This window comes from Rattus norvegicus, chromosome 19 (assembly GCF_021556685.1).
Source record: "Rattus norvegicus strain SHRSP/BbbUtx chromosome 19, alternate assembly SHRSP_T2T, whole genome shotgun sequence".
Lineage (NCBI taxonomy): Eukaryota > Metazoa > Chordata > Mammalia > Rodentia > Muridae > Rattus > Rattus norvegicus.
Window position 1 is genome coordinate 54,900,961 of NC_141552.1, and position 27,893 is coordinate 54,928,853.

General features: G+C 45.0%; 1 protein-coding gene and 1 long non-coding RNA gene across 10 annotated transcripts in view; one reads left to right on the forward strand and one right to left on the reverse strand.

Moving 5' to 3' along the window:
- The window catches only part of Cfdp1 (chromatin remodeling protein CFDP1), an 88,296-nt gene that overhangs the window by 7,158 nt on the left and 53,245 nt on the right, over window positions 1–27,893 (reverse strand). The window contains 1 exon segment of the mRNA NM_199378.5: window positions 4,768–4,926. Coding sequence (NP_955410.1) covers window positions 4,768–4,926 — 159 coding nt within the window.
- LOC134483372 (uncharacterized) lies at window positions 107–27,804 on the forward strand. 9 transcript variants are annotated; one of them, XR_015644162.1, is made up of 5 exons: window positions 220–308; window positions 3,709–3,888; window positions 13,167–13,292; window positions 18,555–18,688; window positions 27,518–27,804. It is a non-coding gene; the product is annotated as an uncharacterized LOC134483372 (long non-coding RNA). The 9 variants fall into 9 exon arrangements; XR_015644160.1 differs by lacking the exons at window positions 18,555–18,688; window positions 27,518–27,804 and adding an exon at window positions 13,565–16,280 and having other exon boundaries at window positions 134–308; XR_015644163.1 differs by lacking the exons at window positions 18,555–18,688; window positions 27,518–27,804 and adding an exon at window positions 14,823–16,280 and having other exon boundaries at window positions 134–308.

Consider the following 27,893-nt stretch of genomic DNA (forward strand, 5'->3'; position numbering starts at 1 on the left):
TGGTAGGTGTGCTGGTTTGAATAGGTCTGATCTCCACAGACTCAGATGTTTGAATGGTTGGCCACAGGGAGTGGCACTATTAAGGGGTGTGGACTTGTTGGAATAGGTGTGGTCTTGTTGGAGAAAGTGTGTCACTGTGGAGGTGAGCTGTGAGATTATATATGCTCAAACTAAGCCTACTGTGAGAGACAGTCTCCTTCTGCTACCTGTGGATCAAGATGTGGACCTCTCAGCTCCTCCAGCACCATGTCTGCCCGGATGCCTCCATGCTTCCTGTCATGATGAAAATGGACTAAACTTCTGGAACCGTAAGTCAGCCCCAATTAAATGCCTTCTTTTATAAGAGTTGCCGTGGTCATGGTGTCTCTTCATAACAATAAAATCCTAACAGAGATAGTAGGTTAGTGGTGTGGTGGCACAGGCCTTTTTTTTTTTTTGGTTCTTTTTTTCGGAGCTGGGGACCGAACCCAGGGCCTTGCGCTTCCTAGGTAAGCGCTCTACCACTGAGCTAAATCCCCAGCCCCGGCACAGGCTTTTAATACTAGCACACAGGATGCAGAGAAAGGTGGATCTCTGAGTTCGAAGTCAGCCAGGTTTACAGATATAATTCAAGGACAGCCAGGGTCACATAGAAAAACCCTGTCTGGAAAACAATAATTCAAAAAAAGAGAAAAGGATGTGTTTCCTTAGCCTGGATCATGATTTACCTTATTTTTAATTGTGTGTGTGTGTGTGTGTGTGTGTGTGTGTGCGCGCGCGTGCGTGCGTACGCACACACTCATGGAAGTCAAAGGAAGGTATCAGATTCCCAGGAGCTAAGCTACAGTTGCAGGCTCTGGTCCTACTTATATGATCCCATTACAGATGGCTGTGAGCCATCACATGGTTGCTGGGAATTGAACTCAGGACCTCTGGAAGAGCAGTCGGTGTTCTTAACCACTGAGCCATCTCTCCAGCCCCACCCCCACCCTTTTTTTTTTTGTATTTCCATTAACCTCTGTTTGTTGCTATTGCTATTTTTGATTCTGACAGAAACTGATCTACTGGTTTTGCCTGCTTTGATCTCATTTAAGTAGAGTCACAGCCTGCCTCCCACACTGTGTGCTCTTCTGATTTATCTATGTCCACTCTCATTGCTAGACAGTAGTAGCCGCAGTGTAGACAGATGATATCTGACTTCACTCTAACACTGCTGACAGACCTTGGAGCCCTCAGTTTCTTGTCTTGGATGGTGTTCCTATTGTTCGTATGCATCTGCAGTTCTCCGGGAATAAAGTTAAAAGGAACTGAATCATGAACATTACTGTGATTATAGACATGACTAACTCTAAGAATCCTAGCTGGTTACAGTAAGTGGTGCCTTCCAGGTTAACTATCCACACCTCTCAGGCTCTCACACGAAGAGCCTGCCTTTTTAATAACTGGTTATGTTCGTCTTAAAATCTACTTTGTCTAATATGAATGTCAGTGTTATCCATTTTCTTTTGGTTACTACTTGCATAATTCATCTTTTTCTAACCTTTGTATTTTCAACATTCCTTCATTCTACATCAATGTTTTAAAACAAAGTTTCATCTGTCAACTTCTGACCTTTAATCGGAACATTCAGCTTATTCACGTTTAATAAAAATGTGAATAATCCGATAAATGTAGTCTTAAATCTACCATCCTGAATGTTGGTGTGATGGCTAAGCCAGTATTGCTACTGTTAAGGACCCAAATTCTGCTCCTACCCACACTGGGTGGCTCACGACTGCCTGTACTTCCAGTTCCAGAGGATCTGAAAAATGTGCACATACCCACAGGCACACATACACATAATTAAAAAGAAAACAAGCCTTGAAACAAAACCCCAAACCTATCCATCCTATTTTTCTTACTGTTCCCAGGTTAGCCTAGAACTCCCTAAGGATGGTCTTGAACTTCTGATCCTTCTGTTTCCACCTCCAAGTGTTGGCATTACAGGTACGCCCTACCGAGTCCAGTTTATATGGTGCTGGGATTGAACCCGGTGCTTCATGCCCAATAGGCAAGTGCTCGACCAAAAGAGCTACACCCACTACACCCATCTCAGCTTTCTCCGAAGTAGACAACTTTAATTGTTTTATTATTATGTTATGTGTTTTGCTTAAATGTATATTGAAAGAGGAAATTGATGGTTGTCACTGCCCTCCAGTTCCCCACCCTACTGGGTACAGGGAAGTCCCAGTTCAAAGAACAATGAAAGAGGAAACTGGCAGTAGTCATAGCCCTCCAGTCCTTTACACACACACACACACACACACACACACACACACACACACACACACACACACACACACACACACACACACACACACACCCAGGTACAGGGATGTATGTCCCAGTTCAAAGAACAACCACAAGATGTACATTCCCAACCAAATCAACTGCACCTGCACTTGTAGCTGATCAATTAGCCCGAAAATCAATACCCAATTCTGTTGTTCCTTTTTTTAAATTTAGAAAGACCCCTTGGTGGTTTGGCCAATCCTACCCCTACAACTCTTTCCCAAATGCCTAAGGCCAAGGCACGGACATCCCCACTTGTGGTTTTTTTCTTTATAAACCCTGATACCCTGGAGCCTGAGCCTCACCACAGCCATTCTCCTGTCCTGTTGCTCTAGTGTTTGCATTGGATGCTGAGTCCTTGGTGGTCTTGGGGTCTAGCAGATTGGGCTTAACATTACCTGGGCACCACGTATGCTGGGTGCCAGTGGAGGCCTGAAAAGCCATCAGATCCCGAGATTGGAGTTACAGATTGTTGAAAGCTGCCATGTGGGAGCTGAGAATTGAACCAGGTGTTCTGGAAGACCAGCCAGTGCTATTAACGACTTACTGAGCTGAGCCATCAGCTTTCCAGCCCGTGTGTAGGTCTTTTAAATCTTTTTTTTAATGCTCTCACTTTAAATCTTTTCTTTTCCACTGTATTTTATTAACACTCCCTCATCTCTAACAGCACCCCCTTACTTTTGTAAGACCTCGATTTGCTTGAACACAGTGAATGCTTTCAACCCACATGATCAATACTCAAGAGAGGCAATCCAGGGTAGTACACTCTGGCCCTTCTGCTATTTCAGATCCCTGTGTAAAATTGGATACCTTAAACAGTCTGACCTGGATCCAAGTGGTTAAGCAGCCTCATGATCTTGTTTTTAAAAAGTAAAACGTATTAGATAGCATCCAGGTTGATTTAAATAACATTAAGACATATTTAGAAATATATACTCCCAGGGCCAGTGAAATGGCTCAATGTGTAAAGATGCTTGCTGCCAAGCCTGGTGACCTAAGTTCAATCTCTGGGACCCACTATGTGAGGAATGGCCTGAAACCCGTCATGTGCCACCCTCTTCATAAATAAATGTAAAAGAACCAAACCAACCAAACAAACAACAAAAAAGGGAAACCAAATGCTCCCAGGTTGGCTCAATACAGTTACAGACTAGTAAGAGCTGGGTGTGATATGCTTGCCTATAATCTCACTCAGCACTCAGGAGGCTGAGGCAAGGGCTAGCTTGGGGCTGCACAGCAAAACTTTACCTCAAGAGAAAGAAATATAACCCCTAAATTAGCCCCTCCACTTGTTCTTATTATAACTCAGGATGTGCATTTATTTGTTTATTTATTTATTTACCTACCCGCCTGTTTGTTTTGATTTTTTTTTTTTTTTTTTTTTTTTTTTTGAAACAGGGTCTCATCTGGCTAGTCTGGACCAGGCTGGCCTCAAACTCAGAGATCGATCTACTCCTGCCTCCCAAATGCTGAGATTAAAGGCTAATTTAGGCTAATGAACAACTTGAATGGCACGTACTTATTGTGTAGGCCTTCTTGTGGGTGTTTCTCAAAGTGCTCTGTGCACATCACATCCCTGTAAGTAGTACATACACTCTGCATTATCTCATAAGACCTGCACGTCTGGAGGGAAGGTGTAAGATTATCCCAATGTTCTGAGATAACTGCTACAGTGAGGGCAGGGTTGATGAGAGGCCGGACCATATAAAAGCCCAAGCACTACCTCAGGGGTGAGAAATGCTGACCTGTAGCCATGGGCCTTATGTTTCTTTATGTTCTTTTGCATTCCCTAAACACTTAATGAGCCCCATTTTTGTCTACTCACCCAAAACAAAACAAACAAATTCCCCATGCTCGAGAGCTGGATGTGGTGGCTCTTACCAGTGATCCTAGAACTTGGAGGACTGAGACAGGAGGATTACCTTGACTGTGAGGCTGGAGTAGGTTATAGAGTGAGATCCTTTCTCAACAACCCCACAGGGAAATCAAAAGAAAATAAACATTAACAAGGAAAAGATCACTTTTGACTTGTGGAATATCCTTGTGTTCCTGAGTGGTAGGAAATGGTACAGCAATGGCCTCTTACGGATCATACAGGCTACAGCGAACGGTGCCATGTTTAGGACTACAGGAACACAGTGGAACAAACTAGCACCAAACCCTTCATGATAATGTGACAGTGTCCTGGCACTTGAACTAGGCCAGATTAGCTGAAGGCCAAGTAATCCAGATTAGGACAAGCCAGTCACGGTGAGCCAGACCCTGTCTTGTGAATAAACCAAGCGACTTACGTTCACTGACGCTGTAACTCACTAACAAACAGTCCTGGGAACACTGCTGCTGACGGGTGGGATCGCCGCATCTTGGAACAGAGCTTCGCCAGGAACTGAAGCATGGAAGGCCCTATTTGCTTAAACAGACTGCTGCAGAGCCCTCAGGCTACAGAGGACCTCTTACCCCTCTTTCCCTCGGTTATGGATGGCCAGCTCTTCACCAATCCCTTCTTCCTCCTTGAAGCTCTCCCAGTCCAATTTGGATTTCTCAAGGGTGCTCATTTTCTGTTTCTTGGCTCCAATTTTCCCTAAAAGGCTGCTCATCCCACTTGTTCTTTTTATCCTATGGAAGAAAAATGAATATGAGAACTCTGATTTTTACATTAACAGTGTTTTTTTTTTTTTTTTTTTTACAATTTTTGATGGACAGGAAGATACCAGATTGAAGCTTGTGTCTCAATAGAAACCATGCTTTACCTAGGATATTTTCTTTGCTGTGTGGCAACCATAGGTAGCTATTGTCCTAATATGCCTCCTACCTAACATACATGACTGCTCAGCTGTACAGCTGACAGGAAGCCCTCACCCTGGACCTCCTTGTGCTGTGTGGCAGGTCTCTGCTTGCAGGGAGGGCGGAGAATGGTGAGGTTCAGGCAAGGCCTTGCAATCACACACACGCACGCAGAGGCTCGAATTCCAGCTCTGCCCCAGTGACTCAGGGCTAGCTGTTCAAGGGCATGGCCTGGTTTCTCAATCTGTACTGAATGCTCACTCTTGGGCAGTGAGGAACTGTCCATGCAAAAGGCCAAAACAGCATCCGGCACAGGGTCAAGGGTGCAGTTAACTGTTGGCCACTGTGAATCACTGTCCTCGTTTGTGCTTTGAAGCCCCAGGGGACTCTTCCACAGACTAAGACAGTTCCCAGTACATATGAGCAAGGAGTCACAGCACTGGAAAAGGGCCTTTTAAAGGCAACTGCCTTTCAACTCCCGTAATCTGGGGCCGATTTTCCCAGGAGGTGGAGAACATCCCGAAAGCAGAGACTGTACAGCCTGTGCCCTGCTTGCTGGTGATGCTATCTATCACGGGCTCTGGGAGAACCCCAAATGCCAAATTCAAGTCTTGGCAGGTCAAATGCTTCCAGTCAATGCTACATGAATGAGATAAGAGAAGAGAGGCAGCTAGAGTTTGTAAGAAGATGACAGCAGGGGAAGAAAGCATAGAAAGAACATGGACTAAACAAACAAACACCCTATCTTTTATGGGTTGGGGGCAGGAATGTGCGGCCCAGAGGACAACTTTGTGGCCTTGTTTCTCTCCCTCTATCTGATAATCATTACCAGACTTACAGGCTTGTGTTGTTGGGTGCCAAGGGCCTTTGCCCACCAAGCCATCTTGCCAGCCTGCTTTTGGCTTTAGGAAAGTAAATGAGCTGTCTGCTGGAAGAAATCAGAGGTTCCTTTCTGCTTCACAGAGACAGGCGAGAGCTGAGACACTGAAGCAGTGCCTGCTAACAATGCCATGCTTACTCTTGTGGTACTTTCTCTGCCTCTGCCCATCTGACTTGAGTGTGGCCTGTTGTAGTTAATGCAAGTTACTGTGAGTATAGTTAGTAGTGGTCTTCCCAGGTTAGTGCCGAGGGCAGTGTCTCTGAGCTGACCTGGTATCATTCTAACTCATCATGAAGCCATGGGCCACCGGCTACCTGTGTCCTTGGCCAACAGGTCAGTGCCCACACCAGACATAAGACTTGGGAGTGGTATATTCTCACTCTAGTGACACTGGTCCAGAGGATGTTAGCATCCCTGTCTAGGTCACACCCCTTAATACAATGGACTCGCTAAGATCAATTCTGAATGGCTAGGCAGGCATCACTGTCCTTGTGATGAGCTGGATAAATAAGCGAAGTTCAGAGAGGTTAAGCAAAATACAACGAAGGTCAAAACAGCAGAAAATACAGACCAGGACAAAATAGGACCTCAGGACTGGAGTAATCTCCAAGGTGAGAAGCTGTTTGAGCGTTTTTTTGTGAGCAATTTTGTTGTGCTTAAGATAATTCTAGGGGCTGGGGATTTAGCTCAGTGGTAGAGCGCTTACCTAGGAAGCGCAAGGCCCTGGGTTCGGTCCCCAGCTCCGAAAAAAAGAAAAAAAAAAAAAAGATAATTCTAAATTAGACCAAACGCATTGCATGTACCTATGTAAGGGACCCTGGTCCTTTGTGTGCGATAGTATTGACCTTCTGTAACCAGGACAGAGTTCATTGCAACTAGGTGGTAAATGTCCCATTAAGGACATATGTGTTCCATGTTCTGCTTTGCTCTGTGCCCTGTGAAGCCCTGGGCCTCCTGTCTGCTTCTAAGAGACCTGGAAAGAACTGAAGAGGGGCCCTAATGAAGAGGCAGGCAGACCTGCCAGTGGGATTGTCAGAAGGCACCAGACCGTCAAGCAGCTCCACACTGCTGAGGACTAGGAACACAGAAAAGCCATAAGGCCTGATCGTTGGCGACGGTGAGAAAGAAATGAGCAAAAGGGGAAACAAATAGACAAACGGTGACCATTTAGTAAAGCCCCCAAAGGAGGAATCGCTGGGGCTGTTTAATGTTATTCAGACCCGAGATAACCAGACTCCATTTTAGGAGAAAGTAACCCGCCACAGTCCACAGTGGTGGACTCTTCACCAGTGGCTGTGCTTGACCTCACAGTAAGGGACACAAACCCCGTAGCTGCATGCACACTCCAATTTCTACGACTGCTCAGTTGGGAGAAGCGTCTACTTTCCCTGTTATTCGGAATTCACTGTGTGCGGCGGGATCCATGCCTTCCCTTTTTCTTTTTTTTTTTTTTTTTTTTTTGGTTCTTTTTTTCGGAGCTGGGGACCGAACCCAGGGCCTTGCGCTGCCTTCCCTTTTTCTATTGAGATGGTCTCACTGTGCAGCCTCGGCCAGTCTGGAGCTGACTGGAACCAAAGAGATCTACCTGCCTGTGCTAGGATTAAAGGCGTGAGCCACCACACCCTGCTGCTTTACTCAGTCTGTCTCACCCACAGGGAAGAAAAAAGCTTACTCACAGTGAAAGAGTGTTGGATTTTCAATTGACCAAGTCCCAGATTTGATAGCACAGTTACTCAAACAAAATTTCCCCCTCACAACAGAAAGACTGAATAGCATGCTTGAAATGACAGATTAGGAAAATTAATCCCAAACCTGAACCATCAAGCACGGGGCCGTGTTTGGGAACACCAGTGACATTTCCTCATACAGCAATATACAGAGTTGGGCTCAAGTCTACACCTCTCATATCAAAACTGGCAGAACCACTAACACGCAAGTCATCTGCAACAAGACTCCTGGCAGAGATTTACGTTTTCCTTAGTGTCTGTCGTCTGTTTACAAGGGAGGGGCACACACATGAACTACTGCCCAGGGCCATGCACAGGTCTGACACCTTGTACGAATGTGAGGCAACTCAGGCTGAGAATTCCCTGTTGCGGGCTTGGGGCTGCTGGTTTCCTAGATTTAGCTGAAGTCTGTAAGAATGAAAAGTACAATCCAGTCCCCGGCTGATTTCACCACCCACCCGTTAACCCACGTCCTCAAAGCCCAGCTTCAGGGCAGAGCACTCAAGGAAAGGACTGACCGAAGCCCGTCACACATCTCCAGACCCTCGCACCTCACCACTGAGTTGGAAAGCAGAAATTCAGGAGGAAGTCCTAAAGAACCTGGTGGGTTCAGGCCCCCCAGAGCCCTCCCTCCACATTACTGGGCTGACAGAACACAGGGAAAGAGTAGCCCCTGCCAGCGAACAGTGAGGACACCTTTTCACTAGCACAGCGCTCCTCACATAGCCTGTCCTGTGATAATCCAAGGGCATTTGCTGCTGTGGTTTGACTTCAGATGGGTTTTCTCCCTGAGAAAGGGTCTCACAATGCAGTCCAGGCTAGCTTCAGATTTTTAAAATATGTGATTATTTTGATGGCAAAAGTCCTGAACTTCTCTTCCAAAAACAATGCTCCGAGCTCCTTTCCATGTGCTAAGTGTAGAGGTCTGATCTGTCCTGCTGTGGACTCTCAATACAAAAGAGACCATGTTGTCAAGTGACACCAGTGTGACTGGCCTGCTGGGCTCTCACCACACCCCAGGAGACAGTTACTGCCCTCTCCTCTGTGCAGAGGAGTCCTCAGCTGATCTCTGAGACCAACCAACTCAGTGGGTTTGCGTCTACAGCGTGGTCTATTACTTGTGCTTACTAACTTGCCTAGTGTAGAGCTTTTGGAGGGAATCTCAGTTTGACCAAGTGTTAGGAGACTGGGCGCGCCCTTTTTGCTTCTTTCTTGGCACACACAGCGCTTGTCATACCTGGTTCACATATTTAATACAGAAGGATAATCCAGGGGATGGAATGCTCTGTGTTCAGCACTGAGTAGCCAAGGCAGAACCTGCCAGCCTGGGCTACACAGTGAGACTCTTTTCTAAAAAAAAAAAAAAAAAGAAGAAGAAGAAGAAGAAGCAAAGACAAAAAGCCAATGGGTACGCTTTCCCAGCAAGAGTGTGAGCTGTAAGGAATGGTATATCACCTTCCTGCTGTCCCTACCTCTGAGCAAGCTTATGACAGAGCACGCCCTGATTCTTTAGAAATCAGGATTCCACTAAGCTAGTGTTTCTGTTTGCATGCAAATGCTTGAAATATATAAAATAGACGTCGATTTTAGCTTCAAAGCTGAGTTGCTGAATCTGCCTCTAACCAAACCCTAACTGATTTGACACATTCAAGTCAAGTAACCAGAGACTGGGAACTGTGGCCCACACCTATGATCCTAGCAGGGCTCAGATGGTTAAGGTCACCTTCTCCTACAGATACATTAGATGTGGGACAAGAGGGAGAAAAGGAGGCAAAACAGGAGGGAGGGAATCCCTAAGTACATGCTTCAACATGGACGATCCATGGAAACACTACATTAAAAGAAAGAAAAAGTCATGAGACTGCAGATGACATGATGCCATGTACATGAAATGTCCAGAGCAGGCAAATCCGTGCAGACTAGAAATACTACGAGGTTAAGAATTTCCACGACAGAGGGAAATGGAAGGAGCTGGAGAGCTGGAGTCAGTCAATGGCAGCTGCTATGGCTGGGATAGGAACTCTCCACACCCTGTTCCCCCAAGGCTCAAGTACTAAAAAGACTTGGATTCCAGACTGGTGCTGTTGGCAGGTAAGTGGATCACTAGCCTAGGAACGGATCAATCTGCTCAAAGCTGTAAGAGCTACCAGGAAACAGTGCCTGGTGAGAGGAAGAGGGTCACTGGAGGCGTACTCCTCCTTTACTTTTAAAACCTGATACAGACTTGCTATGTTACGTAGTCTGGACTCAAATTTATGTTCCTCCTGCTCAGCCTCTGTGTGCTGGAATTACAGACGTGTGCTACCACATCTAGCTTCAGGCATGTCTTCTCAGGGTGTATTTTTGTCCCTGGACCTTTCCTTTTCTCTCTACTTTCTGGCTACTGAGGTGAAGAGCTTGTCCCACCATGCCTTTCTGCCAGTGTGCTGGCTAAGATGTCAACCTGACGCAAGTCAGAGTCCTTTTGGAAGAGGGAACTTTCACTAGGAAATAACTGTCCCCACCAGACTGCTGTGTGGGCAAGCCTGTTGTATGGCTAGATTGATGGTTGATGTGGGAGGGCCCTGCTCATTGTGGGAAGTGCCATCCCTAGGCTGGTGATCCTGGATGGTATAAGAAAGCAGGAGCAAGCCAGTGAGTAGTACACCACGGCTTCTGCCCCAGTTCCCACCTCCAGGTCTCCAGGTCACTGCCTAACTTCCTCCCTTGACTCCCTTGGATGATAACTGAGTTATAGAAGTATATAGGAAATAAGCCCTTTCCCCCCAGCAATAGATAACTAAAAGTGTTGGTGTCACATATCTCAAAGCTGACCACTGACTGAACTTTTAAAACCACTATGGAAGGGCTGGAGAGATGGCTCAGTGGTTAAGAGTACTGACTGCTCTTCCAAAGGTCCTGAGTTCAAATCCCAGCAACCATATGGTGGCTCACAACCATCTGTAATGAGATCTGATGCCCTCTTCTGGTGTGTCTGAAGACAGCTACAGTGTACTGATATATAATAAATGAATAAATCTTTAAAAAAAAAAACCACTATGGAAAATACATAACTTCAAAATTAAATAGATAAAGGGCCAGCAAGGTGGTTCAGAAGATAAGGAGTTTGCTATTTGATCCCTGAACCTAGACAGTGGAAAGAAGGAACAGATCTACCACCCCTGAGCACACACACAAAATACATAAATGTAAAACAATTTTTTAGCTAATAAACTTTTCCTTCCTGAGGCTATTTTTCTCAGGTATGCCACAGCAATGAAAGCTGACTAATAGCAGAAAAGGGGTGCAGGATTCCTTTCTGGGATAATGGAATTTCCCCTGGAGTGTTCCACGGGAGCTGTTGGAAGACACGGCTCACTTTCCAGATTCTGGTTCTAAAACTGTGCTTCCAGATGCAAAGTCAGCAACACTACTCTCAATGGGGACAGTCTCCCTCAGGAAAGCTATTCCAGATAATATAACCATTTCTCTACACGCTGAACTTATGTGCCTAATTAATTTCTCATCATTCGGGGAAAATAAAAGGAAATAAAAGCTATTTTTAAAGTAAAAATGTTACTCAGATTCCCAAAAGTACCTTAAAATTGAATTATGTGGTCAATCAGGCTTTCAGGCCAGACATGGTGGCACATGTCTTTGATTCCAGCACTTATAAGGTAGAGGCAGGCAGGTCTCCATGAGTTCAAGGCTAGCCTGGTCTACTAGTGAGTTCTGGTCCAGCTAAGACTACATAGCGAGATCCTGTTCAAGAAGTAAGCCAGCCAGCTCGTCAGACAGCCAGACGGCCAACCAAAGACACAAGCGGCTTCTGGCACCTGGTTTATAATGACACTAGTGAGGGAAATGGTCTTCAGTCTCTAGTCACACTTCCCTGACCGCGCTCGGAGATGCTAAGGAGGGCTGGGCTGGGCTTGGCTCGCTCTTAGAAGGAAGAAACAGGAACAGGGTTAGTCAGCGGTTTGTGGTGGTTGCCCTTCACCCCGACACCACCACTTGTTTTTATAGCAATATGAAGATAATTTAGAAAGGTCATGAGAAATAGTAGAAAACGTTCCAATTTGAAAGTGTCAAAGCGAGAGATACTGTGGTTATCTGAATAAGCCTCACTGAGACTCACCAGTTCACATTTACCACACATACCTTTGGAAGCACACTTTGCTCTGGGGGAGAGTATGGTGCTATTTTAAAGGAACAATCGTTATACCACAGCACCTCTCAATACTTGAGTTTGCACCTAAGACTCCTACAAACTCAACGCCTCATTTATACTGAAGAAACAATGCTGACAAAAGCTTTAACAGGGCAACCTCTGAATTTTCATCAGCGACAGTCCCTGGTCATACACATCCCAGCACAGCACATTTGGAGGAGTCTTAATCTCCTTTTAAACTTTCATCTCCAACAGTCTTCTGCCTCCTGGCCTTGGTGTCATTACTAATTTTTAAGAGTCTACTCTGGCTGTCTCATAGACTGTAGCTCACTGGGTTTATCTGTCTCTCGGGGACAGATTGAGGTTACACATTTTTGCTGAGCTTGCTACTGTGAGGCTGATCTGCTGCTGCACCCTCTCAGTGGTGTATGACCTGAGGTCAGAACAGTGAAGACACAGTGTGGGTCCCATGGTCAGGGATGACTATAGCTACACGGCCTCCCTCTGTTGAGAATTAATGTTCTCAGCAGCCCAGCTAGTCCTGGTTGCTTATTTCTTCTAGAACCTCATTTTGTAAGCCCAGCCATGTCTAAATACAGACGTGGTACAATGAACAGTGCAGGATCCTATTAGAAGGATTAGCGGACACAAGACCTCCAGGATGATGAGCTCCTGCAGGAGAAATTCTGAAACTCAGGAGAGCAACACTAAAGACATGGCAAAGGATTCTGAGGTTACTACAGAGTCCTGGTCTCAACAGTACAGCAGTAAGGACAGGGCCTCCCAGGCCAACACACGAGAAATGCACTTAGATGTGTAAACCATGAGGGGTCAATGATGAGAAGCTGGTGGGAAGGCAGAGTCTCTGACTCTCAGACATCTAGGACATCCGACTCCTAAGTTTCCCTTGTCCAGTTCCATTCCAGTGCAGTTAGTTTACTTATTCCCAGGGAAAGGTAATTCCACAGCCCTTCCAGCAGCTTCCTTCCGGGAGTCATCCCAAGGTGAGGTAGGGGAGCCTCATGGTAAACAGGGAAAGGCACGCCACTGCTTCCTGGCAGTAAGGAAGGAAGGGAGAGGTGAGGACGTTGAGAGGGAATATCCAGTTTAATGGAAGAGGATCATGCACAGAGAGGGGAGGATGTTTTGTCCCTGAGCTGCAAACAGCTGTTGCTTTCCTTTGTATTATCACATTAGGTTGAATGACTTATTGACCAACACAACAGACCATTTACACTTCTGAGATGGAATTTTAAACAAATTATTAAACACAGCTTCTAAGAAAAACCGTGCTGACATTTTGCTTTATGTACAGCCCTGAGAACTCAGTGGAGGAAGACGAAGCTCATTTTCCAGATACTGATTCCATATGGGCTGCCAACCACTCCAAACAACAAAGCTAAGGGGAGCCCAGGCAGACTCGGAATCTGCCATTTAAAAGGTAAGGATCTCTCTGAAGGAGAACAGTGCCTAGCTTTCTGCTCTGACCCTGCCAAGCCCATGAAGGTCAGGCACGTGCTGGTCTGAGGGACAGAGCTATATGCTCACACAATTATACTCCTGTTAGGACAATATGGCTGAAGACATCTTTCTGAACTAGCCAGGGTGAGAAGCAAAGCAGGAGACTTACGTGTCTCAATGATGGGCTGTTTGTCTATCTGCTGAGTGAAGACTTGGCATATTTCCTAAGCCCTGGTGTTCTGCTTTTTCCAGAACTTTCAGCATCCCTTCCTCCCCCAACCCTGTCTCCTTACAACAAACGAACCCTGCGGAGGCTGAGACACAGCCCACTGATGCGGCATTGGCCTAGCATTTCCTAGGATGCAGAGAGCCCGCCCGAGGTTTCAGTTGCAGTGTCAAGGAAACTAAGCATGCCAGCTCAGCACTCAGGAAGGGGATGCAGGAGGAGCAGAAATTCAAGGTCATTTTCAGCTACATTGAGTCTGAGCTCAGCATGGGACACATGAAACCCTGTCTCAAAACAAAGAGAATACCGAACAACCAACCACTGGTCAACATTTTAAAAGACAGGTTTAGTGGTGCATGCCCATAATTCAGGGTTTGGGGTACTGAGGCAAGAGAGGAGTAGGAGTTCAACTTCAAATCCATCTATAAAGGCAGCTTGAGGCAGCATGAACTACATGTGATCCTCAGTAAAAACAAGGAAAAACCCAGATGTCAACTTAAGATAAATTTAGAATTCACAGGCATCTCCAAGGTTGAGGTCATGTTTAAACGTCAGGACATGTGGTAGTCTCCATCAGTGCAGAAACAATTCCCTCAGTCCCATACCATAGGCACCCCAGTTAAACCGGCTGGTCTGCCCCTTATCAGGACCAGGAGGCACACTAAGCACACGGTACTAAATGGACTTACACGACCTGGCTCACATACACTTTGCAGACATTTCACCAAGCCTTTGCTAAACTTTTTTGTTTTTTTGGAGCTGGGGACCGAACCCAGGGCCTTGCGCTTGCTAGGCAAGCGCTCTACCACTGAGCTAAATCCCCAACCCCTTTGCTAAACTTTTGACTACCACTAAATATTATGTGAAATTCCAAGTGAGGAGATGGGGCTCTCCTACAGCAGCATTCAGTCTGGGGAGGAATGTGAGATACGGTTTGTGTTTGTGAGACAGCGTTGCTCTGTGTCGCCCCGACCACCCTGGCACTCCCTCTGTAGACCAGGTTACTCTTAAACTCACGGAAATCAGTTGGTTCTACCTCCGGAGTGCTGGGACTTAAGGTGTGAACTACTACCACGGAGAGATGTCCTTTTATTAGATGAGGAAGCCCCTAGCCCTCCTCCTATGGGGCCCAACTCCGAAACTCCTTTTTGGTCAGCATCTCCAACATGGCCGCTTACTCAGCTGCCAGAACAGTCAGTGTCTCTAGTCTCAGAGAAGCCACATCCTGCTAAAACCTCACTGGAAAATGCAATGTTTACCTCGACCTATCCTTCTACCTCTCAGGGCAGTTCCGTCTCTCCTCAGAATGTTCCACAACAGTTTTTGCCTTGTCATGCCACCCCTGCTAATCCAGAATCTAAGGGATCCCTGAGAAGCAAAGATCTATTATGCAAGTGATTCCTGGAAGGTAGCTGGAATCCCGCTTCACTCTGCTAAGAAAATGCAAAGGATTTTTAACAAAGAAATAATCTCATGTTGCTTGGGATCAGCGGGAGAAAATTCTTTCTCCCCTTCACTCCCCTTTCCCTCTCTGTTGAACTCAGAAGTGGTTTTCATAGATGGTACCCATAGCCAGGCTATCTGTAAACCACAATATTGCTTCTTTAACAGGTGGGAGATTTTTACTCATTGCCATCAGTGACCCCCCCAGCCCCAAATTCCCATCTTTAAGGCAAGAGAAAATGGTTAAACACAGCCTCTGACTGATCATTAGATGTTAAAGCAGCTTTCTCATATACAAATTAGAAGGTTCTCCAATGCACAAATCCTACGCTAAATGATGCTGCCTCCCATTTGCATCCAGGCCCCTCAGTGCACCTGCTTTTGTGTTCATGGTCAAAACATCTCCAAAGGGGATGACAATCGCAGGCTGTCACTGGCTGACAGGCCATGAAACAAAGCTAGCAGACCCACCAGACAACTAAGCCAACTAAGAGGCTGCTGTAAGATTCGAGTGTGACTGACCCTGCAGTAGCAGCACATGCCTTGTGGATCTCCAACATGGCCGCTTACTCAGGTCAGCCTGGTTGACAGAGAAAATTCTAGGATGGCCAAGGCCACACAGAGAAACCCTGTCTTGAAAACAAACAAACAAACAAACAAACAAACAAACAACAAACAAACAGATGAGAAAGAAAAAGAGAAGAGTTTGCTGTTTGTCCCCATGAACTGGCCACATGCTCTGGGGAACGTGGTGCCAAACTCCCTTGATGAGTGTGGCTCTCATGGTTTCTCAGTACAAAGCTTCCGCACACCTTAAAGGAGTGTATGGCTGCTCCTCTTTCCTGGGGGACCAGTGGCTTTGTGCTATCTGCCCCCCTGTCACCCTGAGGCTGGGCTAGTAATTCTGCCATGAATGTTCTCACAGTCCAGACAGGAAGGAGACTGAGCATGACCACTGACTGTCACAGCTCAACGTGGGCCCTCAAGAAAACCAGAACCCAACCCAAGCTTAGCCGCAACCACTCAACAAAGTTCTCCTGGGAATGAAAATGACGGACATCATCCAAGTATACGCTACTATCCTTATGCTCTGAAACAATTCATATTCTCAGAGAATACAGAGTCCACCCACATAAGGCATATAATTCAATGTGGGGTTTTTTTTTTGTTTTTGTTTTTTGAAGGGGGTGACGTGGGGGAAGGTTCAAGATGTGGTGTCCCTGGCTGTTCTTGAACTCAGAGATCTGCCTGTCCCTGTCTTCAAAGTACTGCGATTAAAGGAGTGTACCACCATGGTCAGCACAATGGTTTTCAATATATTACCATAATCTAATTTTAGAATACTTTGCCATTACCACAAAAATTCTCATAGTGAGTATGGGTAGGATAGCACAATGCCTGAGAAGTATTTGTGTAGCAAAGTTCTAGGTGTTACCAATACTACCTTGGATCTTTGAAAAACACTGGTTACTAAGGTTTTGCAACCAATGAAGAGAATTATTTACCCTACCCTGTAATTACTAAACATTTATTTGTAATCTGGACAAGTTAAGTTCTCTGAATCTCAAGTAATCAATTAGTAAAATGAGAGTAATGATAACCACATTGAAGGATGATAATTAATAACTAAGCCAGAAATACGACACTGATAAACTCTTATCTATGGAATGCCTTCAGTGAGCCAAACCCCCTGGTGGCCACTGGAGACAGAGTTCTTCTCCTTTAACTCAGTCACAGGAGACAAATATGCAAACAGGCAGTTCCTTTCTTTAAAAACTGCACACGGGAAGTGCAGCTGAGCAGGACCGGGATTGAAGAGGTGAGGAAAGAAGAGAGGAAAGCAGTGTCTCATTAGAAGGGCAGAAGAAATGTGACAGAAGCAGTGGAACAGAGGTCAAAGGTCAGAGCATCTGCACAGTGGAGAATGCCACAGTGCTCGGCACACTACAGAAAATACGGTTTTCCAGATGTCTCCATGTGTCCCAAACAAGTGCACTCTAAAATCCATACACATACAAATTTAAAACTTTTAAATATTTATTTTTATGTATGTGTATTTGTCCACATTTTGAGTAGGTTTTGAGGGCTCTAAAAGGAGTTTTGGATCCCACGGAATTGGGGTTAAGGTAGTTGTGAACCTGGTATGAACGCTAGGTACCAAACTTTGGCCCTGGAAGAGCAGAAAGCACAGTTGAATGATGAGGGTCCCTGTGGTCCCCAGGTTTAAACTGTTACTGCTAGGGACAGTAGTGGACTTGGGGTCTAAGAGCTGCCTGTTCTGCTGTTGGGAAGGTAAGTCATGTCTGGCAGCAAGGTACATTTCACCCACCACACCCCCAGAAAAAACCTTGAATTTCAAACCAAGAAAAGTCTATCTATTGCGTCAAAACTCCCCAATTCCCAGAACAGCTTTCTATGTAGCCTTGATCTGATTGGTAATTTCAGTTTCTCTGAAGATCTTTGGGAGCTTCTAAGAGTCACCTTTTGGACATTTTTCCTAACATTCACTTACTGGATGTGTTACTTCTAAGGCACTGGTACTATAATGCTCTCATGACACACAAGTGTTCTGACTTCAGTCTGGACTATTTTCTCTAACTTAGTCTTACACACCCAACTGCCCACTGCAGTCTCCAAGGGGATACACGAGATATGCTCTACCTGAAACCCTCCACATCTTAGCTAACCCATCTTGTTGCCTTGACCTCTACTTCAGGAAATAGCCCACATGGGCCAAGTCTCTAGCCACTTCTTCAACCTAGGCTCCTCTCTCTCATATCCTTTTGGTCAGCTTCTTCGCCTCCCGAAGTCTCTGCTGGAGAGAACACTGGCCGGCCAGTTAACACTCAGCTGTCACACTCACGCTCCTGCTCCACCACCCCTCCTCATCTTCTGTATTCCCCACACACTACCTCTTTCCTGCAGTGCCTACGATTCACGTATACTTATGCAGTACATACTTGCTTACGCAGTATGTATTTACTGCATACTTTCTTTGTATCTCCCTCTAGAAATGGAAATTCCACGAGAGCTGAACCAACTTCTCTTTGCCCAGCCCACTGCCGAGGATCAAAGCTATACTGTTAGGCTCCAGAGACAAACACTACACGAATGTGCTAGTCCCCAGTGAGCTTTGTTCAGATGTGACCTAAATACTTGGCACACTTCCTGGTCCTGCTATACACTCCATAAATATTTGTTAAAAGAATGTATGAATCTTGGGAAATATCAATTTTGTATATCATGCATAAACTCTCCTAAGTGAAATGCATTTAAGAAAACTGCACGGGTTAGGGTCTTCGTGACTGCCCTTCCCTAGCCACTCCCAGTGCAGCTGTGGGCTTTGAATATGCAGAGGAAAACTGTTTACTGTCACATATGACAGACATTCTTACACAGTTGTCAGCAGCTTGGAACTTACTGTAGCTGGCCTGTACCTTCCTGAGGTCTGCAGAATGTTGTATTACTTGTCATAAACTCTAATCCTAGATACTTAGTCACAATCCCATATATGACAAGAACCACAGAGGAAGAGTAGAAAGGAAGGCTGATGAATCTTCTTCCTTCTTCTAGGACAGAATTTACAGAAAGTGAAAGAAATTTTATGTGAAAATGGAACTCTGTAAAAACAATCATAAAACCAACTGAAGACTTCCTATTGTGCAGGCTTTCTTCACTTTGATGACACAGCTGAGCTACTTTTTCTGGTGTGTGTTTTTGGAGGGGCAGTAGGGCTTGTGTATGCGTTTTGGGGGTTAGTGTTGTATGTGGGCATATGTACAAGGATGTGTTGCTAGCAACAGGACACTAGGTAAGCATTCTGTCCCCAACACTGTATACTCCGGTCTTTGGGAAGCAGGGCTATTTTCAAAGTTATATCTAACTTGATGAACATAATAAAGTTCTATCTAACTTGGTGAACATAATAAAGTTCTATCTAACTTGATGAACATGAACATCATCGGAGCAGTTAGCTAACTCAACACTCACACAACTGCAGATTCGCTACAGGCAAAAGATAGCTGCAGGCAATGGAGCCCTCCCTCCAGCTATGCCCAGCCACACCAAAGTGAGACTCATGCAGACACTAGCTTCCTATTTCCTGGGGACTTGAGCTGTGTGCACAGCAGAACATGAAAGGCAGTGAGTGACACTAGCTAGAAGAGGTGCAAAAGGAAACTGGTGTTTCTCACTGGTGGGGTTCCTAGTGCCCACTACGGGCCTCAGAGACAAAAAGAAGACTAGAAAACTTCCTAAGATCCAGGTACGATGGCTCAGATCTGTGATTTAGTCCTTGGCAGATCGATCATGGAGAATTACCATGACCTAAAGGCTAGGCAAGCTACACAGAAAAACCCTGTCTCAAAAACAAACAAGAGGACCATAGAAACTTTCAGAGGAGGAGGGGTGAAGTGAGGTCAGACACAAAGACCCCCAAACTCTAAATAGTTCTGCACTCTCAAGAGCAGTCCTGGACACTGGAAGCCTAACGGCTGGCAGAGCAGTCCTCCCGCCATCCTGAAGGCACTTCTCACCTGCAGGGATGGATGAGCAGTGAAGTGAAGGCAGACCAGTCATTCCACACACTTAACCTCTCCCAAGTCTGTTCCTCAGGAAGGCACTAAAAGATGAGGCTTATCACAACCCAGAAAATAAACCTAAAAGGAGGGAGTTACAGGCAGGGGAATAGGAAAGGTCCACAAAAGGGTAAAAGGCAGCCCTAGAAAAAGCTGCACAGAAGACTGACAGACCAAAGAGCAAAGAACTGAGGAGGAAAGACTTGAGACGGGACTAGGAAGGACTGGAGAAAGATGGGTAGATTATAGAACGCAGGCTAGGATTATGGCTTGATCAGAATAGGTGCCTAGCATTTGTGAGGACTTGACTTTGTTACTCCATCATAAAAAAAAAAATCCAACTTAGGAGAATATAAGACAATAAGTATATAATATAGTAGATTCTTCAGGCAGATTTTAAGCTTTGATGGAGCATGGAAGAAACTGAAACACAGACAATCAACCAAATAATAAAACATACATTATTTGTGAAAAACATAGAGTCCACACCCTTTAGGTACTGAGCAACACACACACAATGACTGCTATGAAGAAAAGGTGCTGAGGGTGAAAGCTGGTGCAAGAATTCCTAACCTCCTTGCCTCACATGGGAGGGCAGGCAGCTGCTTAGGTTTTCTACCTTGAAAACAGAATCCAGGGCCTTCTGCATGCTAAACATGAGTTCTACCCAATGAGCTACGTCCAGCCAAGTTGGAGCTTCTTAAAAACTAGAGGAAAATAACAGAATATGTAAAACTTCTAACAAGCAGAACTACAGAAGCATATTATTTTAAAATATGGTAGAAAACACACACACACACACACACACACGCACACACACCACACGCGCGCGCGCGCGCACACACACACGGACACACTCACTCACACTCTCACTGGGATATGATAGAGTTCATGGCACAGACTTTCAATTCTAGCACCCAAAATGCAGAGACAGGTAACAGTTCTCTCTAAGGCTAGCCCAGACTATTCATAGAGTTCCAGGCTAGCCAGGACTACATAGTAAGACCCTAACCTATATTAAACAACAACAAAAAACTTAAAAAAAAAATTTGATAGCAAATTTTGATTAACCTTAAAGCCTCCTTTTGGGGGAAAAGTTGCAGTGTGACTCAATTGTGTAGCATATGCCAGGCCTATGTGAATTCAATTTAACATCCACCTAAAGCGGAAAATCCAGGGAGTCTGCCCCATGTGTCTTCCTCATCTTCCCACCGTGAGGCTGTCCTTTCCTCCTCTCCTGCTGCAGTCCTCTGCACCCTGCTTGCTCTTACTGAACACCATGCTTACGGATCTGCAAGTCCCTCCATGGCATCAAAGGTCCCAGATGGGGCTGTTTTCCCGGCATCTGTGTGTGTCACCTCTCAATTAGTCCATGTGCTCATTCACAATGCCCAGCACTCCTTCCTCCGTGCCAGCAGCCATGCTGAAGCCAGGGACACAGTGTACCCAGGTTCCTGTTCTTGGGAGCTCTGGCTCCTAACACTGCATGATAAATAGAATACCAAGAACTTCTGCTGCCTGCTTCTCCCTCCAACGCTGCTAAATATTGTTTAGTGTTCCTTAGAATTCTGTCTAAGAACCACCCCACAAGATGGCTGTGTGGGTGAAGGCTGCCAAGCCTGATCACCTGTGTTTCATTCCTAGACTCCACGTAGTAGGAGAAAACTGACCCCACAAGTTGTCCTTTTACCTTCATATGTGTGCATACAAATAGAAACACTGTCAAAAGGGACCCCACTAGGTCCCTAAAGCATCCTTTAGGAGGAAGGCAACAGCCTCTACACATTACTAGGAATACACTGGGGGTGAGGACCAGCATTTGAGCATACTTTTGCTTTCTTTGCTGAAGCACAAGTAGTTACCCAAACATTAAAGCCTAGACAGAAGCTGATTTGGCCGTAACTGGGTGTGGTTACTAAAAAGAGGCAGGTTTAGAAAACAATGAATGTATAGACTTAAGATTCAGGAGTGGGGCTGGAGAGATGGCTCAGTGGTTAAGAGCACTGACTGCTCTTCCAGAGGTCCTGAGTTCAATTCCCAGCAACCACATGGTGACTCACAACCATCTGGAATGGGATCCGATGCCCTCTTCTGGTGTGTCTGAAGATAGCTACAGTGTACTCATATAAATAAAATAAATAAAATAAGATTCAGGAGTGGCCAGAATGGATAGCTCATCTTCTGTATCTGGCTTTGAATCCCCTCTTTAGGCAAAATTCACTTAACTTATTGCTCTTTCTCCATTAAAACTCTCATTGAGTACAGTGCTGGAATGAAGACCGGTGAGAAGCTAGAATATTCTTTTAGTACCTGACAGAAAAGGTTTCTCAGAATCCCACTTCTTAGTAGATGACTGGATGCTGGATAACTGATAACCAGAGCACGAAGAGTTAATTGTCTGTGACAATGACCCTCCCTCTACAACTAATCAGCTCTTCTCCAAGTACACTGCATCCAAGTAGCACACTTTTGCTCTTATTTTGAAGGCTCTAGGCGGGCTATCTAATCTCCAGGAAAAAAAATGAAACAAATTCCAGCTCTTAAAACACAAAGCTGGTCTTGTTGACCAGGGCTACTTCTGTGGGCGATGCTGTAGCACCACTCTGCAGCTGTGAGGGTTGCTCCAGGAGACAGGAGCTTGGGAAAAAAACAAAACAAAACAAAGCAAACTCACCACTGATGTGATGGTTCACTCCTGTAGTGCCAGCATTTAGGAGGCTGAGGCAGGATGATGATCAATCCAAAGCCAGCCTTAGCTCCATAGTGAAACTCCACCTCAGAAATGTCAAAGGTGGGGCTGGGGATTTAGCTCAGTGGTAGAGCGCTTACCTAGGAAGCGCAAGGCCCTGGGTTCGGTCCCCAGCTCCGAAAAAAAAAGAACCAAAAAAAAAAAAAAAAAAAAAAAAAAAAAAGAGCACTGGCTGTGGGGCTGGGGATTTAGCTCAGTGGTAGAGTGCTTACCTAGGAAGTGCAAGGCCCTGGGTTCGGTCCCCAGCTCCGAAAAAAAGAACCAAAAAAAAAAAAAAAAAAAAAAAAGAAATGTCAAAGGAGCAGTACTGTGTAGTCTTTGTGCCTGTCTTGTTCCAATGGAGGCCAAGCGGACTGTACCTTAGAGTCAGGCACTCATGGCATGGCAGAAGGGCGATGGATCTTGAATCTTTTCCCACACTCTATTCCTCCCACCCCCATACTGAGATGTATTATGCATAGTAAAACACTGGCCCTCAGTCTACCAGAGAACACTTCCATTCTGGAAAGTTCTCTGATACTTTCCTATGTCCAGTAATCACTGTTCTGACTCCTCTCATACGTGCCACCTCATCTTGAACTACAAAGAGATAGGGCAGTGTGGTATCTACCCTTGTGCGATTGCTGTCCTTACCAGCACAGTGCTCCTCAGACTCGGGTTTGACGTGTACTAGTGAACAGTCCTCGGTATCACCTCTGCTAATCCATCCTCCCATCCCGGGACACCTGGGCTGTTTGCACTTTTACACTATTAGGGATAAAACAGTGTAAATAAAACAAAATGGTTGCATGAAGTCTCTAAACTCCACACATTCTCACTTCTTTTGAATAAAAACAGAAGCAGACTTGCTAGTGTGCAGTGGGTGCACATTAAACCAACGACAATGCCCAGTAGTTCTCCAAACTCTCCTAAGCACTTCCGGTAAGTTCTGTGTCCATGCCAACATTCAGTGTTCCTCATTTCATCAAGTAACATGGAGGGTGACTCTCACTTCCTTGAAATCTCTTTATGAGGAACATAGTTTTGTGTACTTAGTTATCTATCTTCTTTTATAAAGTCTATCAATTTTTATTTAAAACACTGGGTTGTCTTATGCAGTCAAATTATATATACAGATATGTATGCATATACCAAAATACCTCCAGTAAACATTTCCTATCTTTCCCTGCCTACTTATTTTCTTAATAATATTTCTTGATTAGCAAGAGAGGTACCCACATGGCTACTGGGTCAACACGAGAGAGAGAGAGAGATCAATGCCTCAGATTTAAAGATCAAATAGGGGCTGGTGAGATGGCTCACTTGCTATGCAAAGTAGCACCCTGAATTTGATCCCTAGAACCCACACAAAGTTGGACAGAGAGAACTGATTCTACCATCCCTGACCTCCGTGCATGCTGTGGCATGTATGCTCACACATATGTATGTACATACCAATAATTTAAAAAAAAGAAAAGGAATATTTCAACTTGCTTATATTTAGAAGTCTGAATCATAGATGGTGTCTATCTGTATGTACATACTCAGCACTGGGGAAAGGTTGGGAGATCCAGGTTAGCCTGCACTGCAGTGAAGACAGTCTCAATGCCCCACCCCACAAAAGGAAAACTGCCTCTAAGGAAAGTTACAACATTATACTCATCCCACTGCCTAAGCACAAGCTAATTCTAAAAAGTTAAATCTTTGACGGCTGCCTCTTTCAGATACATGCTGTGTTTGCTCCAGGAATAAAAAAACCCACAGGAGGGGTTGGGGATTTAGCACAGTGGTAGAGCGCTTGCCTGGCAAGCACAAGGCCCTGGGTTCGGTCCCCAGCTCCGAAAAAAAGAAAAAAAAAAAAAAAACCCACAGGAGATGGCTACAAGGGACATGCCTCTGTCAAACAGGAATCAAGAAGGGAAGCCCTGAAAGGCTATTGAGATTGCTACAAACCACAGTGGTGGGGCTTTAAAACCAAAAGAAGACAAGAAAGGAAGCACTTCAAAGCCTTTGCTCCACACTGATTATAACCTCGAACACTGTTCTTCTCACACACAAGCTGACTATGCTTAAGGAAGGAAGTTGTGGTGGTTAGAGAAAGGTGTGACCATGACAAGGCTTCTGGGCTGCACTTCTAACTCCTCTGCTATGTGGACTGCCCCAGCCCTGGAGAAAGCACTTGGGCACATGTTTCCCTTCAGTGGCCGACACTGAAGCTTTATTGAAGTCAGGAGACACTGAGAGCTTTACTAATTATTAAGGCTTTTCAAGAACCTATGTAGAACAGAAGTACTGGGTTATCAGTTCCCTCATGGTCCTCTAGAAAAGCCCAGAACTGGGCTCCCCGCAGTGTGTGTAGCACCTGCCAGCCCTTTATAGCACTGTATCCATCCAAGACCCTCCTCCCCTCTTAAATCCCAACAAACTCCTTTAAAACAACAAGATGAATACAAGGGCCAGAAGAGTATGACGCTGAGAACAGAACTGTCACAGTGACCTCAACTGTACAGAGAATCTTGCAGTTCCGCTGGCTTTTCTAACAACCTGAGGCACAAGCCAGAGACAGTCTACAAGGTTGACTGCGGTAAGCAGAAGCCGAAGCAAAGGCACAATAAATCTCCTGCCTTTTTCTACTACTTATGCTCACCGTGGGCTAGAGAGGCGGCCCAGAGGTTGAGTCCTTGCTGCTCAATCATGAGAACCAGAGTTCAATTCCTAATAAACATCTGTAACTCCAGGTCCAAAGGATCTAATGACCCCTTCTGGCCTTGGCAGGCACCCAGTGTCTTCACACACATACAGATGTGCGTGCACGCGCGCACACACACACACACACACACATACACACACACACACACACAATAAATCGAGAGAGAGAGAGAGAGAGAGAGAGAGAGAGAGAGAGAGAAACATATGGAGACATATTTTAAAATGAGCGAGAAGATAACAGTCAAATATTACCTACCTGTTCCTCACAGACCCTTTCACCCAAGCTTTAAAAAGGTTAAATTTTTTTATTCCATTTACTTATCTAACTTATTGTGTGAAGTGTGTGCATACACTTGCACACACCATAGTGTTTTATGTGGAACCCAGAGGACAACTTTCAGGAGGACACTCTCATCTGCCATATGGTCCTAAGCCTCCCTGGCGATCATTTACAGTCCACTTCCCACCAATACACAAAGGACATCCTCCCTCCTTTGAAGGTGAATGACACTCGATGGCACAGAAGGACCATAATTTATCCTGGTTACTACAGATGAGGAGAAGAGGATGGTGTGGGAGAGCCGAGTCACTGATGTTTCAATGTACAGGCGGCCTATAAGAAACACAGGCCTTGAAAAAGCAGGTTCTGAACTTATGGTTTCTGCAAACCTGGTGAAAAAAGACATCTTCTTATGACCTGAATCTGAGGGTTTGGGGATGGAGAGAGGGTTCAGTGATAAGAGCACCAGCTGCCCTACCAGGGGGCCTGGGTTCGAGTCCACGCACCCATCTGGTAGCTCAGCACTGTCAGTAACTCTCGTTCCAGAGGATCGGACGCCCACTTCTGGGCCCCACAGGCACTGCATGCATGTGGTGATTGGACATGATACACACAAAGTCCCCATACACATAAAGCAAAACAAAATCTGTAGAATGTATGTTTTGTTTTATTTTATTATTGTTTTTTTTTTTTTTTTTTTTTTTTTTGTGTAGCCCTAGCTGTCCTGGAACTCACTCTAGACCAGGCTGGCCTCAAACTCACAGAGATCCACTTGCCTCTGCCTCCCAAGTGCTGGGATTAAAGGCATCTGCCACCATACCCGGCTTTACTTTTTATTTTATTTTACTTTGCAAAGATGTCAAAATTACGTTAGAGGGAAAAAAAACAATCTTCAACAAATAATAAGAGGAACCTAGGCATCTACACATAGTAGAACTCAGTTCTTATTTCTCACCCTGTACAAAAAGCAATTCCACAGAGACCAAAGACCTTTCTGTAGGATCTGAAACTGTTAAGAGGAAAATCAGAAAAAGGATTTTCTGAGTAGGATTTCAGCCACTCAGGAAAGAATGCCAATAACTAACAAGACCCATGAAATTTAAACATTTCTCCACTGCAAGGGGCACGATCAAATGAAGAGGAGATGGTCTACGGAATGGGAAGAAACATATACATATGGCTAGCTATACATCAGACAGAGTAGTAATACAACTCAAAAAACTAAATAGCAAGGAATCAAAAGATCCAATCAGTTAAACAGGATAATGGAATGAACAGTTCTCAGAAGATGATTTGAGTGGCAAAAAACCATGAAACAAGCAAGCATTATTAAGTCATCTCCCTGGCCCACCGTTTACCACCTTAAACTGTATGATTCCGTGGCTTGTTAGTGTAGTCTCAGTGTTCCATTAACTCTTACCAACACTTAATTCAGAATGTATTCTCTCCCCAAAAGAAAGCCCCCAATCCCTCCCACGTCCTTCCTGGATCCCTCCTCCAGCTAGAATTTCCTGCACTCCGAGGATAATCTTCCACTCCTGATGCCACCCTTCCAAGTGTCGGGATGGTAAGCGACCACACCACACCTGGCTCTTCCCATGCTGGGAACATTTCTTCTTGTGTAATTCTTGCTCCTCTCTACTTTCCCACTCTCCCACAGCTCACACTGCCTGGATACTGGGACTTAGGAAATGGTACTCCTCCTCCTCCTCATTCTATTTCTTTTTTGTCATTCTTACCACTTCTTTATGTATTATTATTTTTTATACAAAGTCCCATGTATTCCAGGTTGACTTGAACCTGATCCTTTTACCTCCACATCCTCAGAGCTGAGATTACAGCCATGTGACATCCTGCTGGCCTATTTAGTGCTTGTGATGGAAGCCAGGACTGTGTACACACTAGGCAAATATTCTAGAAAGTGAAGCAAATCTACAACCCCAAACATCTGGGTTTTTCTTTTTGTGTTGATTTTATTTATGTGTGTGTACATGACACACTGACACACACACACACACACACACACACACACACACACACACACACACACACACACACACACACGTCAGAGAACAACCTGTGGAAGCTGGCTTCTCTCTACCACGTGGGTTATGGGACCTGAACTCAGGTTATCGGACTTGGAGGCAACTCTTCTTGGGTTTCTAAATAAATGTAACACCAGCCTTACAAGTACCACAATCAGTTTATCAGAATCTAAATGATTTTTCTGTTGTTTCTCTAGATCTGCAGGACTAGGAAATGACCCTAGAGGAGAGACAGCGTTGACAGCTCCCGTGGCCTCTTTTAAATCACAGGACACCAACAACAATCAATCATAAGAGAAAAAAAATGATCTGGGAGAAGAAATAATTTCTGGTTCCTCTAATACAGCCTGATTTAAAGGAGACTTCTGTTGTACAGCAGGCTACGGATGAGATCTGCTTCCTTTAATGAGATACTTATTTAATAATGCTTTCTTTTCCTCATCTACCACACTGAAATAGTTACATAAAACCCAAGCCACTTAAATTGCTCTACTGGAAAGTTTTTTGTTTGAATTATAGGAGGGGGAAATACTTTATTGCTCTCTGCTTTTTTTTTTTTTTTTTTTCAGAGCT